This window comes from Marmota flaviventris, chromosome 3 (assembly GCF_047511675.1).
Source record: "Marmota flaviventris isolate mMarFla1 chromosome 3, mMarFla1.hap1, whole genome shotgun sequence".
Classification (NCBI taxonomy): Eukaryota; Metazoa; Chordata; class Mammalia; order Rodentia; family Sciuridae; genus Marmota; species Marmota flaviventris.
The window spans coordinates 96,478,783-96,493,061 of NC_092500.1; the positions used below are offsets into that span (position 1 = coordinate 96,478,783).

Below are 14,279 nucleotides of genomic sequence, written 5' to 3' on the forward strand. Positions count from 1 at the left end.
TATTTACTTCCACTATATGAAGCATCTCATTTTTTTTAAATGAGTAGTACATGCTATTCCTCATCCATCCCAGGTAACTCTATTTATAATGTTTTGCAGAGACATGAGTTGTTACAATAATATTGACTCTAATACTTTTTAAAGTGGTCATTTGTTTTGTTTCTAACTAAAATACACCTGACATGATAAATGAAATCTGGTGTTATGTGTACACACATACATACATGCCGTGGATTATTATTTAACCTTTAAAAAGGGGAAGAAAATGCTGATACTTGTAACAACATGGATGAACCTTGAGGACATTATGCTAAGTGAAATGAGCCAAGATGAGAAAAACGAATGCTGGGACTCCACTTACATGCGGTATCTAGAGTAGTCAAAATTCCAGAAAACAGAATAGTGGTTTTCTGGAAGAAACTGGGGATTGTTTTTGAGTGGACACAGAGTTTCAGTGTTGCAAGACAGAAAAGTTCTATAAATTGGTTGCACAATAATACGAATATATACTTAATATTGAACTTAAAAATGGTTCAGATGGTATATTTCATAGTATCTGTATTTTTAACAGTTTAAAAAAAAAAAAAAAGTATACCTGACAGGAAAACATACATAGAATCCCTGAATCTCAGAAGTGAAAGGCATTTTAAAGTTCACATAATCCACCCCCAACCCTATTCCAATCTTACAACTCCTCACGAACACCCACCAAACAATAACTCAGTACATGCCTGAACGTAACCAATACTGGGTAATCCACTGGCCTTCAATCTAGAAAACAATTCTTTATACTGATTTAAGACTCTATTTCTGAGGAGCTACCAATTATCTGTCCTAGTTTTAATTTCTGGGACCCCATTTCCACATATAAGTCCTTTTAAAAACATGCAGATTTACAAAAAACTGTGCAGTAAATGGATAATTATGAATGTAGCGCATTCCACTATTGTCATGTCTGTAAGAAATTAATTTTAAAAAAGTGCAGATGTCAATCAGAAGAGACAGACAATTCAGAATCTAAGAACTCAGGACTTCATAATAAGAAAAATCGTGACTTTCTTAGTAATTTTGTGACCTCAAATTTATTAAATTTATGGAGCTTCAATTTCCCTATTTATAAAATGGAATAATTATTATTCCTACCTCACTTGATTGTTATGAACATTAAATAAGATAATAAATATTTGGATGGGTCTTAGTATCTGGCTGATAGTCATACTCAATAAATTTTAGCTTCTTTTATTTTCATTTTGTTACTATTGCTATTATATCTCCCAACTGCCCTTGCCCAGACCTTTTTACCTCCAGGTTAAACATCTCCACCCCTTTCAACCCATTTTTTGTTTTTGTTTTTGTTTTTGTTTTGCAGTACTGGGAATTGAACCCAGGGCCTAAGACATGCTAGGCAAGGGCTCAACCCCTGAGCTACACCCTTGGCCCTTTTAATATTTTTCTTCTGAGACAGGGTCCCACTAAATTGCAAAGGTTGTCCTCTGGCTAGCTGGGAATACAGGCATGCACCATCATGGCCAGCTCAACCCATTTCTTGAAGAAGAATTGTTTCAGATGTCCTCACCATCCTGGTGACCCTCCTCTGGACACAGTGTGATATGTCAGTGCTTTTTAAAATATGGTTTCCAGAACTGGATCCAGCCTAGGGTCTAGCCCTAGAACCACAGAACTGGATCCTGCCAAATAATACACTATAATTCAATTACTACATCTAAATTCTTGGCATCTCACCACACAACTGAAACTCCCAAGCATTTTGAACACACATTGAGGCCATCCTATAATTGTATAATAGGATTTTAGCACCATGTGAAAAGTTTAGCATTGACGTGGACTTAATTCAATCGTTTATCAATTTCCACCTCGCAATATAGCCCAAAACAGCACCTTTGCCAAAGTGAAATAATTAATCAAGGATTAGTTTTTTTTAATATTTATTTTTTAGTTGTAGGTGGACACACAATCTTTATTTCATTTTTATGTGATGCTGAGGATCAAACCCAATGCATCATGTGTACTAGGCGAGCACACAAACATTGAGCCACAACCCCAGCCCCACCAAGTATTAGTTTTAAAATGTTTAAAGAAAATTCATTTTATTATGTCAGACACTATTATACAGGCTGTCAGGACAAGACTTGAGTACATATGCTACAGAAATGAAGAAAATTCTTAATAAGTCTATAAAAAATAATCTGCAAGCATTCTGTGGAAAAAAGCTGCTGTTGAATTGGTACTTTAGGGATTACATGCTTCTAGTTAATGATGACTTACAAAGGCATTTCTGTCATACTCTTTTCCCTAAAACCAGGGGGAAAAAATAGAAATAAAAACAGAAAGATATAGGAAACAGCCCACATTCCCAAACCATAATTTTTAAACAACTGTTGTTAAAAGCAATGAAACTTGTGTCTAATTAAGGGAGTGCAACAAAATCGAGTACATACATCTGCAGATATTCAGCAAGGAGCACAGTTTACAGAATTAGTGAGGATAATGGTAATCATGATGAGAACTGGAAATCATTTACTGATTGCCTACCATCCCAAGCCCTGATCCAAGCAAGTTACGTGTATTAATTCATTTAATCCTCTCAGCAGCCCTATATGGTAGGTATTTGTCGCGACCCCTTGCCCGCAAGGAAGACGCAACTCAGGAATCTTCTTTCAGCAGTTTATTCAGGTCCTTGATATTTCTTCTTCTCTCTCTCGGATGCCCCTCCCAGCCTTAATAAAGCATCTCAAGCCCCAATGCAAAGCTGCCACGTGGAGCTTTCTCATAGGGTGATAAAGGATTACGTGCCAACTCTCCAAAAAAGGAGTTGTTTATCACAGGCCACAGTGGAGGCCGGCGCCATCTTCTAATGGCGGCCACGGTCTATAGGAACGGCTCACCACAGGTATTATTATCCCATTTTATCAACAAGAAATCTGAAATATAAAGAGGTAAATTGTCTAAGATTACAAAATTAACAAGAAGATAAACAAGGATTCAAATCCAGCAACTTGGCTGCTAAGCACACTTGTTCTAACCTACTACTTCCCTTGCTGCACAAGTATCTCACCCAACCTGTAATTTCTTGCTTGTAAATACAAAATCTAAAGTCACTGCAATACTTATGAGCCCCATTCAATGTCACTTAGACAAAGGGGAAGTGTGACAATGAGAAAAAATGCAAGTCACATCTTTATAGAAAGCAAACTGTCAGTAATACAGGTTAGAGAAGTAACCCTCAGAGTCATCAGTTCTGAAGAGGCTGATTTTTTGACAGACTGAACCCAGTCAGGAGACAGAAACCAGAAAGTGTTTCAAAGAAAATAATTCAATATAAAAAAAATTATTTAATCATGATAGGAAAGTAAATATAAAGATGGAAAGAGAACTTAAAGGTGCCCTAGGACTGAAGGATAATAACCAAATGACGAATTTGGTATTTCAAAGAGCCAGGATCTGCTTTCACAGATCAGTCAACAAAAGTGAATTTGAAGGACAGGGGCAACAGACTGAAAACTGGCACCACAAAAAGAATCAAATGCTACATCAGCGTTCTCCAAGGTCCTGTGATAAGCCTGCATTCTCCAGTGAGCCAGGATAGAGGCATTTACAGAGGGAGAGAACTGGTGAAAAGGGGCCTAGTTAACAAGCCAACATTAAATTCTAGCTTCCAAGTGCCCCAGCACACTCTCCTGGCCCTGCCTAGATGTAAAGCAACTACCCTGTTTAAATATCAGCAATTAGCAGAGCAATTAGCTTTGCATAGCATTCGCTCTACAGATATTCACTAAAGAGGTTAGACAAAACCCAACAAGCAAAATCAGCTAAAGCACAAATGCTGACCCACTTATACCACAAGGTAGAAGAAATAATGAAGAGGTGCTCTCCCACAGAGCCCAAGGAATTAAAGAAAACTGTCTTCTCTGAAAAAAAGGGCTTGTTTTAGTCAGCTTTTTTGCTGCTGTGACTAAAAGATCTGACCAGTATAATCGTAGAGGAAGAAAAGTCTATTTGACAGCTCATGGTTTCAGAGGTCTTTATACATAGAAAGCGGGCTCCCTTCCTCAGAGCTCAAGGAGAGGTTGAGCATCATGGAGAAAGAGAATGGCAGAGGGAAGCAGCTCACATGGTGATTAGGAAGCACAGAGAGACTCCACTTGCCAGACACAAATATATACCCCAAAGCCACACCCCTAATTCCCACCTCCTCCAGCCACACTCCACCACTTCAGTTACCACTCAGTTAATCCCTATCAGGGAATTAATTCGCTGATTGAGTTAAGACCCTCACGGTCCAATAATTTCTCCTCTAAACTTTTTGCACTGTCTCACATGTGAGCTTGTGGGGGACACCTGGTATCCAAACCATAACAGGGCTCATAGAAAATTAACGTTTCAGGGGCTGGGGTTGTGGCTCAGCAGTAGAGCGCTCGCCTGGTGTGTGCAAGGCCCTGGGTTCGATTCTCAGCACCACATAAAAATAAATAAGTAAAAATAAAGGCATTGTGCACAACTAAAAGAAATAAATATTTTTTAAAAAGAAAAAGAAAATTAACATTTCAGCTGGGCAGTGGCGCACGCCTGTAATCCCAGCAGCTAAGGAGGCTGAGGCAGGAGGACTGAAAGTTCAAAGCCAGCCTCAGCAAAAAGGGATGTCCAAATAAAATTCAAAAATAGGGCTGGGGATGTGGCTCAGTGGTTGAGTGCCCCTGAGTTCAATCCCTGGTACCAGCAAAAAAAAAAAAAAAGAAAATTAATATTTCTAGGAAGAAATGACAATTTATAAAAAAGAAAAGTAAACAAGCAGCTGTCAGGAAAATAATGAAAGAAAAATCATAATTTTAGAAAAGAAATTCTTATTGGAATCAGCAAAAAGAATAAACATTGCTGGGCTGGAATTGCAGCTCAGTGATAGAGCACTTGTGAGGACCTGGGTTTAATCCTAGCACCGCATAAAAACAAATGAAGGCATTAAGTCTGTACATAACTAACAAAAAAAAAAAAGTATTATTAAAAAAAAGAATAAACATTGCTAAGGGGCTGGGATTGTGGCTCAGTGGTAGAGCACTTGCTTAGTACCTATGAGGCACTGAGTTCAACCCCAGCACCACACACACACACACACACACACACACACACAAATAAATAAATAAATATTAATTAAATAAAGGTATTGTGTCCATCTACAACTAAAAAAAAATTTTTTTTAAAGAATAAATATTGTTGGGGCTGGGGATGTGGCTTAAGCGGTAGCGCGCCCGCCTGGCATAAGTACGGCCCGGGTTCGATCCTCAGCATCACATACAAAGATGTTGTGTCCACTGAAAACTAAAAAAAATAAATAAATAAATATTAAAAAAAATTCTCTCTCTAAAAAAAAAAGAATAAACATTGTTGAAAACATACATAAAAGATTGACCAGAGTTTAGATATAAGGTACCCCCCAAAGCTCATGTACAAAACAATTCAAGAAAGTTTAATGGTGAAATGATTGGTTTACAGGAGCTTTAACCTAATCAGTGCAGTAGTCCACTGACATGGACTAAGTGGTTGGTAACTGTAGGCAGGTGGGGAGTGGCTGGAGGAGGTGGGTCACTGGGGGTGTATCTTTGGGGTTCATACGTTGTCCCTGGTGAACAGAGCTCTCTCTGCTTCCTGGTACCATGTCCTGGGTTACTTTTCTCCACCATGCCCTTCTGCCATGATGTTCTGTCTCTCTGGGGTCCAAAGCAATGGTGTCAGACTTCTATGGACTAAGATTTTGAAACTGTGAGCCCCAAATAAATTTTTCCTGTTCTACATTTTTCTTGCAGGCTTATTGGTAACAGAAGCCAAATGCTGACTAAAACAACCAGTGAAAATAAAGCAATGAAATGGAAATAACAAGGCTGGCTGTTCTGAGCACTTACAAACCCTTTTAATGTCTCAGCTCAGTAAATCTTTACAACAACTCTTTGAGATATACTCATTAACATCTTTCATTTTCTAGATAAAGAAATTGAGATTTGGAAGTTTAAGCAACTGGCCCATAGTTAAACAGCAAATAAGTTCAAACCTCGGCAGACCATCATCACAGTTTCTACTGACTACCTATATATCTCCCATGGAAAAGATCAAGACATCTAAAAAACTAGGAAGAAACTGATAGAGAACAAGGGTAACATAGACATAACCAAAGAAAAAAACAATATTCAAAGGAGATGTAAATAAATTCCTGCAATAAACCAAGATCTAAAACTCAAGAATAAAGAGCACACAGAGGTCCAAGAAAAACAGATACGAATCATCAATACTAAAACATATCTTTGTAAAGTCACTGGATTTCAAGGGCAAAGAAGGAATGTTATGAGGCCAGGGGAAGAACAATCAAATCTCTAATGTCAGGAACAAAAATCAAGTTGACTTTTCCACAGTAACATACAAGAGTAGAGCAGTATCTTTAAAAATTCTACAGAAAGAACACGTGTTACAAAGTCCAAAAACTCTGACCCATGTTATCCCTGCAGGATAAAGGCAACAACAAGAACTCAGCTACCTTACTTAGTCCTGTGTTTTCTTTAAAAGATCACAGACTACAGCCAGTTATTGACCAACCTTTGGACCATAATATTTACTTTTATACTAATACATTTTTTTTCAGACAATGCAAAAACAAACCTAGGCTTAATTATTACAGACTGCAAGGTTTGATTAGTCCTAAACAACTTTTTCTCTGTTTACTCACAGAAAGACAAAAAGAGAGAATGAAGTATAAAGAAGCCCCTCTAATTCCCTTAGGTCATACTCAGGCTGAGGAGTTGGCATCAAATCCATGCTTCAAATCAGAGGTGAGGGAACTGAACACTTACTCTCTTCTTTGTTGCTTTCAGCCACCACCCAGATTTTTAATCAATGTAAGATTTGCAAAGAACACAGGAGAGGGCACTGATTTCATAACACACCAATATAAATGAGCTTTCTATGGTTATTACTTTTCCTCCTAGGGAGACTGAGGATACCAACTACATAGCATTTCCAAATTGGTCCAGAGGAAACATTAATGGGAAGGATGCAATTATACCCTTCCCAAATGTTTTTGGAAAATAAACATATAGTATCCCATTACATATACTGTATTATAGTGTACAATATACTTCACACATACTATGGAACATATAACTGCAACTTAGGGTAAACATTTTAAAACATGGATTAGTTTATCTAGAGCACATAATCACTCTAAGTCACACATAATAAAACAAAACATAAAAGTAACATTATGCTCTGATGTTCCCTTCAGTGTTTAACCTTCAAACTTTAAAACGGCCTAAAAAAATATATACTTAAGTTGTTCCACGAGCCTATGAATGTCACATCATCCTTCTGTTACTAATTAACCTCATGTTATACATGTGAGCCAAACATCTTTCATGCTGAGCTTAGTGAAAGGGTATGAGATGATGAAACACATTCCCAGCAACTGCTTTTTCATCAACGTATTGTTGAGATCTGTCACTAGCTCACTTCTGCATCAGGACTTCCTTCAGGTGCTACATTCATAAAGGATAGTGACATTATGATAATGATAATAGCTAATGTGTCGAAAGTTAATACACCTCCTAAGACATTCATCTCTTTAACTATTCCAAATAACCCTATGAGGTAAATATGCAATGGATTATGTGGCATGTAGTTCCATAAAAATATTATTATTACAGATGAGGAAACTCGGAGATTAAGTAACTAAGCAGGTGAAGACTGGATATGATCCTGAGTCCATCTCCTACTTTTAGCCAATATTCTATTTAGCCTTCCTCAGAAAAATAGTAAAGATGTTAACTAAGGTTAACATGAGACAATAATTCAAACAGGACAGCAGCCTCAACCCCAAAAATAGCTATGAAAAAGCAACATCTAACTAATATAGTCAAAAACTGTATTTTGTGTGGAGGGGAGAAAGGGCAAGAGGGAGACCAGGAAAAGTGCAAGTGAAAAAAATCCATATCACATAAAAGAGCATATGGCTACTATATCCGGACTGTATCAGGGCTAAGCTGTATGCCAACTTCAGGCCCAAAGACAGGGTGATAGAAATCCTTTACCTACACTGTCAGCTGAACAAGTTACTACAACTGAATACTCTAGGGAATTATAATGCCATAGCTTTAGGATGTGAGACCACGAAAGGCTCAAGAGTTTCTAAGAAAGAAAGATTTTTTTTTTTTTTTGCATTCTCATCCTCCTAGAATAACAATTATCTATACTGACAAAAAAAAAAAAAAAAAAAAACAAGAATTCTTAAAAGGAAAAAGAAAGCTAAATATGTATAACATTTCATTTCATTACCCCTTTGAGAGGATATGGTCCTACACTAAGGCTACACTCTGTAAAGTGAAATAATCCTGCAAGTAATTAATTAATTTAATTAATTAATTCCAGTATTATGTACACATTTCAAGGTAGATACTATCAGTGTTCCTTCCAATGTGCTAATGAGCCCAGGAAGGGAAAAAAGTTTTTCTCAGGTCATGAAGTCTCGGGACAGGAATGAAAATTCAAATCCAACCCACAACTCATCCAAGGTACAAGTCTTGTTTCAAAGCAACCAATGGTAAACTCTTGTAGAACCAAGGCCCTGCAATCACTGATAGCCTAATGCTGGATATACAACAGACACCCAAGTAGACCTGTCCAAGATGCCAGTGGAAACACTACTTTTCCCTTTACTCTTTGATGTTATCAGCAAGCAAATGTAATTAATGTTTATAATGTATTTGAGGGGAATCATAAATTTTTTAAAGCCTTAATGTTTAAAATTTACCTCGGCAGAATAAACATACTTTTACTAAAAGAACAAATTTCTAATAAGAGTACAGTCCCATCCCAGAAGTTTGAGATGAATAAACAAAACAAAACCTTGAAGCTGCTGCCCAAAGTCCTGAAACAGCTCTGAAGTTGTCATTTCCACCAGTGCTTCCTTAAAGAATATCCCATACATTATCGGCAACTTACAGGTGCAGATCATTTCCCATGCTTAGCTCAATTAGCTCGACAGCCAAGTAGAGTCAAAAGCTCAGGGTCTACTGTCAAAAAAAGGACTCCAGACTCAAGGACAGGCTCTTCCAATACTGTTCATGCGACCATAGACAATTCGATTAGCCATTTTCCTAATCTCATTTTCCTCTTCTATACACTACGAAGGGAAATACCTGTCTCATCTAGTTCCCGGCTGGGTCACAGCCTCTTTTGGGGTGGAGAGGTTGTTTCACTAAGGGTCACTAATTGTCCCGCCGCCCTCTGCATCCTCCTAGCTTAATTCAAGGCAGGAGCTGGAGTCCCCGCGGTACTTCGTCCGCCACGCTCGGGGAAGGATGCTCCCCTCATCAGCCCTCCCTTGGGGACCGCGGCGACATGCGCTGTGACAGTCCCTGCCGCAGCAGCTCCCGCCGGCTCCGGGACACCTGCCCCGAGCGCCTCCAGCGGTCCCTACCTTCGAGTCTCCCAGGCTCGTTCCGCGCCCGCGACCCCCGCCTCTCCAGACGCCCCTCCCGCCCCCTGGTGGTGCAGGGACCCCGGGTGCCGGGGCTGCACCCTCCTTGCCTCCGGAGGACTACAGCTTCGCCCGGGTTGAGACCAAGCCCCGGCCCACCTCGCCCCCAGAGCCTCGCCTCACTCTCCCCAGGACTGGCGGGGAAGGGTGGTCGCAAGGCTGAGGCTCCTTACCCGGGAGCTTGAGCGCCCTGGACAGCACGGTCGCCATGGCGGAGGCCCGGGTGCGCGTGCGCGCGACCGCGTCCTGCCGGGAAGTGTAGTTCGCAGCGCGCTGCGCGTGGGCTGCGACCTGGGAAGGTGGGACCTGCTGCGGAGCCCAGCCAGGAGCAGGGCACCGCCGCGGTGCAAGTCACTTCCCCACTTTGAGTCTCACTTGCCTTGTCGGTCTAATGGGGTTGAAGTAATAACTAGCCCATAGACTTGCGGAAAGACTGGGATGAGATAGCTGATACTTAAGGAGGCGCGGGTTGTGAAATGCGCGTGGGCTTCGGAATCCTACGGACTGAATTTTAATCCTACCTGCCTCACTTGCTAATTGGGCCACCTTGGGAAGCTTGAGCTTCCTTTTTTAAATGGAGACAATACTGTCTACTTCACAAGCTTGCTGTGAAAATATAAAAGTAACCATCTGTTTAGAACACACAGTTAATTGTGTCTCTTGTGTTTCTTGGGTAATAAACTGAAGTTTCCTGGAACTCTAACCTTCACTTCTTGCTCCCAGTTCTTTCCAGGTATCTACTCAGCACCGTACCCCACAGCTCCTCCCTTGCAAGATCTAGGATGCAGGCGCAAACTTGCTTCTTTTCCCCACAGACACCAAAAGATCAGCACTTTGGTGCAGGAATGCTGAATATATTAAATTATCCTGGAACTAGAATGATCTTATAGACTATCTAGTCATCTCCCTGGACCCCACCTTGTTTTATTGGAGGAAAAAACTGCAAATATGATGTGGCTTCTTAGTGTCAGAACAAAAGTTCCAAGATACCCCTCACTTCAGAGGCTGCCTCACCCCCAGGAGGAACTGTAGATAGGACCATCCTGCCAGAGTAATCTGAGAAACTAGCAACCATTCCCATCAATTTTTCCTTAACAACAACAAAAAAAACAAACAAAAAAAAAATCATTGACTCTGACACAACATCCACTCTGGAACCAAGCCTCCTAAGGTCAAAACACAACTCCATCATTTCCTACCCACTAGACCTACCACTATTTACTTATCTCTTCCTGTTTCACTTTCCTCATCTGCAAAATGGGGATAAAAGAGTTCCTGTTCCACAGAGTTGCCCTGAGAATTAAATGTATACCTGTAAGTACTTAGAACAGTGCCTGGCATCCACTGTTTTATTAGAGTTAACCTTTCTTTTGGTAGTTAATTTATTAATGTTTTAACAATTAAAATTTTAACGTAGGAGCTGGGGTTGTAGCTCAGTGGTAGAGTTCTCACCCTGCACATATGAGGCACTGGGTCAGATCCTCAGCACCACATAATATGTGTTAATTCAGCATTATACAATACGCAAAATTTTCACTGTTTGCCACTTCTCTGGAGGTACAATTAAGGCACCATAGTAGGTCATTTAAGAAAAGAAACTATAAGTCACAATCAACCAGTAGTTGCTTGTCAGAGTTGCTAATTAGAGATATGAAAACAGAGAAAAAATGGACTTTAAGTCTTAGAAGGAGGTAGGAAAAGTCTATTTTAGTTGCAGAACACAGGAACTTGAGCTGCTAGAACAAGGTACAGGTGGAATGGAATAGCCAGGTTACATAGGATAGGAGAAAAAGAGAAAAGAATCTGTCCAGTTTTCTTCATCAAAGGTAAAATCCAGGAGTGTCCCTTCTTATAATCCAGGAGTGTCCCTTCTTAGTAAATAAAATTGTAGTTTAAAGTTTGATTAATAGCATGGAGATTCCTCAAAAGACCACCATATGACCCAGCTATACTATTTCTCAGTATATATCCTGAAGAATTAAAGGCATCTATGCATACCCATGTTTATAGCAGCACAATTCACTATAGCCAAACTATGGAACCAGTCTAGCTGGTTTCAATGGATGAATGGATAAAGAAAATGTGGTATATATACACAAGAGTTTTATTCAATTGTAGAAAAATAAAATGGTGTTCTTTGCAGGAAAATGGATGGAATTTGAGAACATTATATTAAATGGAGTAAGCCAAACTCAGAGGGTCAAGGGTTATATATTTTCTGGAATATGTGGAAGCTAGAGAGGAAAAAGGAAAACAAAGGGGAGGGTTGGGAATCTCTTGAGAATCAAAGGGAGATCAGTAGAGGAAAGGGATGAAGAGGAAGGGAAGAAATGGGGAAGTGCTGAGGAGTGATATTGGCCAAATAATATTGTTATATTGTGTGCATGTAAGAACATGTAACATCAAATCCCATCATTATGTGTAAGTATAATGCACCAATAAAAAAGAATTTGGGGAAAAAATAAAGTTTGATTAAAAACTTTGCTTCAGGGCTGGGGTTGTGGCTCAGCTGTAGAGTGCTCGCCTCACGTGTGCGAGGCCCTGGGTTCGATCCTCAGCACCACATAAATAAATAAATAAATAAATAAAGGTATTGACAACTACAACTAAAAAATAAATATTAAAAAAAAAAAACTTTGCTTTAAATGGTTGTTGTTACCCAAAATACCCATATGTATCCAGACAATTATGTATGCACATAAAAAGTGTTTCTGAGTGAATATACATCCCATACCCTGTGACCTCCAAGCCCCTCAGATTTATATCCTAGTTTCTATGGCATTTCCACTTTCCTCATAATCAAATTCAACTTTGTCCAAATGATTTTCAGGGGGAGGCAGATGCTGAGGAGTCCCTTCTTCCGTAGCTCCCTCAGGTCACCTCCATTTTGTTTCTCTTCTCCACTCCAGAAATCTCTCCTACCCTGACACATTTTTTTCCCCCATTTTAGCACAGGAACTACAACTTAGACTAGTGTTTCTCAAATCTAATGTCCTTTTCTTTCACTAAAGAAAAAATTCAAAGCAGTCATAAAAAGATTCAGGATTCTTGGGCTGGGGTTGTGGCTCAGTGGTAGAGCACCAGCCTAGCACATGGGAAGAACTGGGTTCGATCCTCAGAACCACATAAAAATAAATAAATAAAATAAAGTATGTGTCCATCTACAACTTAAAAAAAAAAATTAATGGAATCAGGATTCTTGCCTTTTGCATAAAGAATACCTGTGGGTTCCTCTTTAGTTATCAGGTAGAATGCGAATACCTTTGATGCCAACACACCCACTGAGGTCCTGGTGGACAATGCAAATGCCCAGGGGCTCCCTAACTTCTAAACTTGAGTTGCCTCCAGGAAAGGTAAAACAAAGGTATCTGGGGAAGGATGGCCCTAGATAACCCAACCTGCCAGATAGTTGTTTTGGACCCAGATTTCAGTAACAATAAGAAGTTGCTTTTCTGCAAACTGCAACTAAAGACAAAAAGGCACTTTCTCTTCTTCCTACATTGATGTTCCACCACTTTATCAGGTTCCCTAGACTTATGCCAAGTATTGCTCAAAATCTCCAGGAGTCCGCCACTTAATCAAAGAATGATCAGATCTGGTCATCGAATACTTGCCATTCCCTGAACATCATGGCCATTTCTGCTGGTTCTGACCCTCCTGCTAGGTTTAATGACTTTCTCTTGGAGCCAGGTATCTACCAGCAGGCTGCTACTGAAAAACCAGCCTCTACCTCAGAGCAAAGCCTGTCCAAAGAAGGGGGCGTGACCCTTGTCCTTGGAAAGACCCACAGAGCACTCCTAGGCACATACCCACCCTGCTGAGTTGTTTATCTACAAATAACAGGAGAGATCTGCTGTGCCAGGTGTCCCTGACTCTGTCAGGCTAGGTGGGGACCCATAGCAACCCCCTAGCAGCCACCAATCAGCTTGAGACCAGGAAAATACCTGGGATGCCAGATGACCCTCCCAGTAGTTTATGGTGGTTGATAACATGTTGGGAAACCATGTAGTTCAGCACTACTCCCCTCATGGCTTAAACCAATCAATTCAAAGGAATCTCTCTCTTGTACTAACCAATCACCCCTACCCAACTTGTTCCCGCTAGTGAATGCGCTAATCATGTTTTAGAGTTGTTTTATGATTTTCCCGCGGTGTGTGATGATTTGCTAAGAGATGCTATGATGTATGTGAAGTCCCTGCCTTCCCCAAAGAGTGTATAAAACTGCTGCAAACCCTGGGCTTAGGGCCTCTCAGCATCACCAGTTGCTGTGTGCGCGCAGAGGACCGAGCTAACTGGCAATAAACACCTCTTTGCTGCTTAGATCGATCTCAGTCTGGTGGTCTTTTGGGGGTCCCGAATTCAAGCATAACACTACTCCTCCATCTTGGTGTTGCTGAAAGCTCAGTCCTTGTCCCCCATGCCAATCCAATAACCAGAACACAGTTTTGAGGAAAAGGAAAATGAAGGTTTATTGCTTTGCTAGCAAAGGAGAAACATAGGGGAGTCCTGTCCCAAATGCTGCGATTCTGCCCATCAGCGGGTACAAAGAGGGCTTTTAAAGAGGTGACTCAAAGGCTACATTCCATGCATTCTGTTTGCAATTGTAATTCGCTTGTTAATTTGGGAGATCTCAGGTTCTATCCCAGAAGTCTGAATTACTTTGTTGTGTTCAAGGACAGATAAATCTGCCTAAAAGTGGAAGAAAGGTAATCCTTTTTCCCCTGAGATTAGGGAGGAGCAGGGA

The 14,279-nt window shown here is 40.2% G+C and overlaps 1 protein-coding gene across 1 annotated transcript in view; it reads right to left on the reverse strand.

The window, feature by feature from the left end:
• Fam234b (family with sequence similarity 234 member B) overlaps positions 1-9,776 on the reverse strand; it is a 33,800-nt gene extending 24,024 nt beyond the window's left edge. Inside the window, exon 1 of the mRNA XM_027955965.2 lies at positions 9,709-9,776. Within this exon, the coding sequence (XP_027811766.1) occupies positions 9,709-9,745 (37 nt within the window). The 5' untranslated portion in view covers positions 9,746-9,776. The remainder of the gene's footprint in view (positions 1-9,708) is intronic.
• Positions 9,777-14,279: the final 4,503 nt, after the last annotated feature.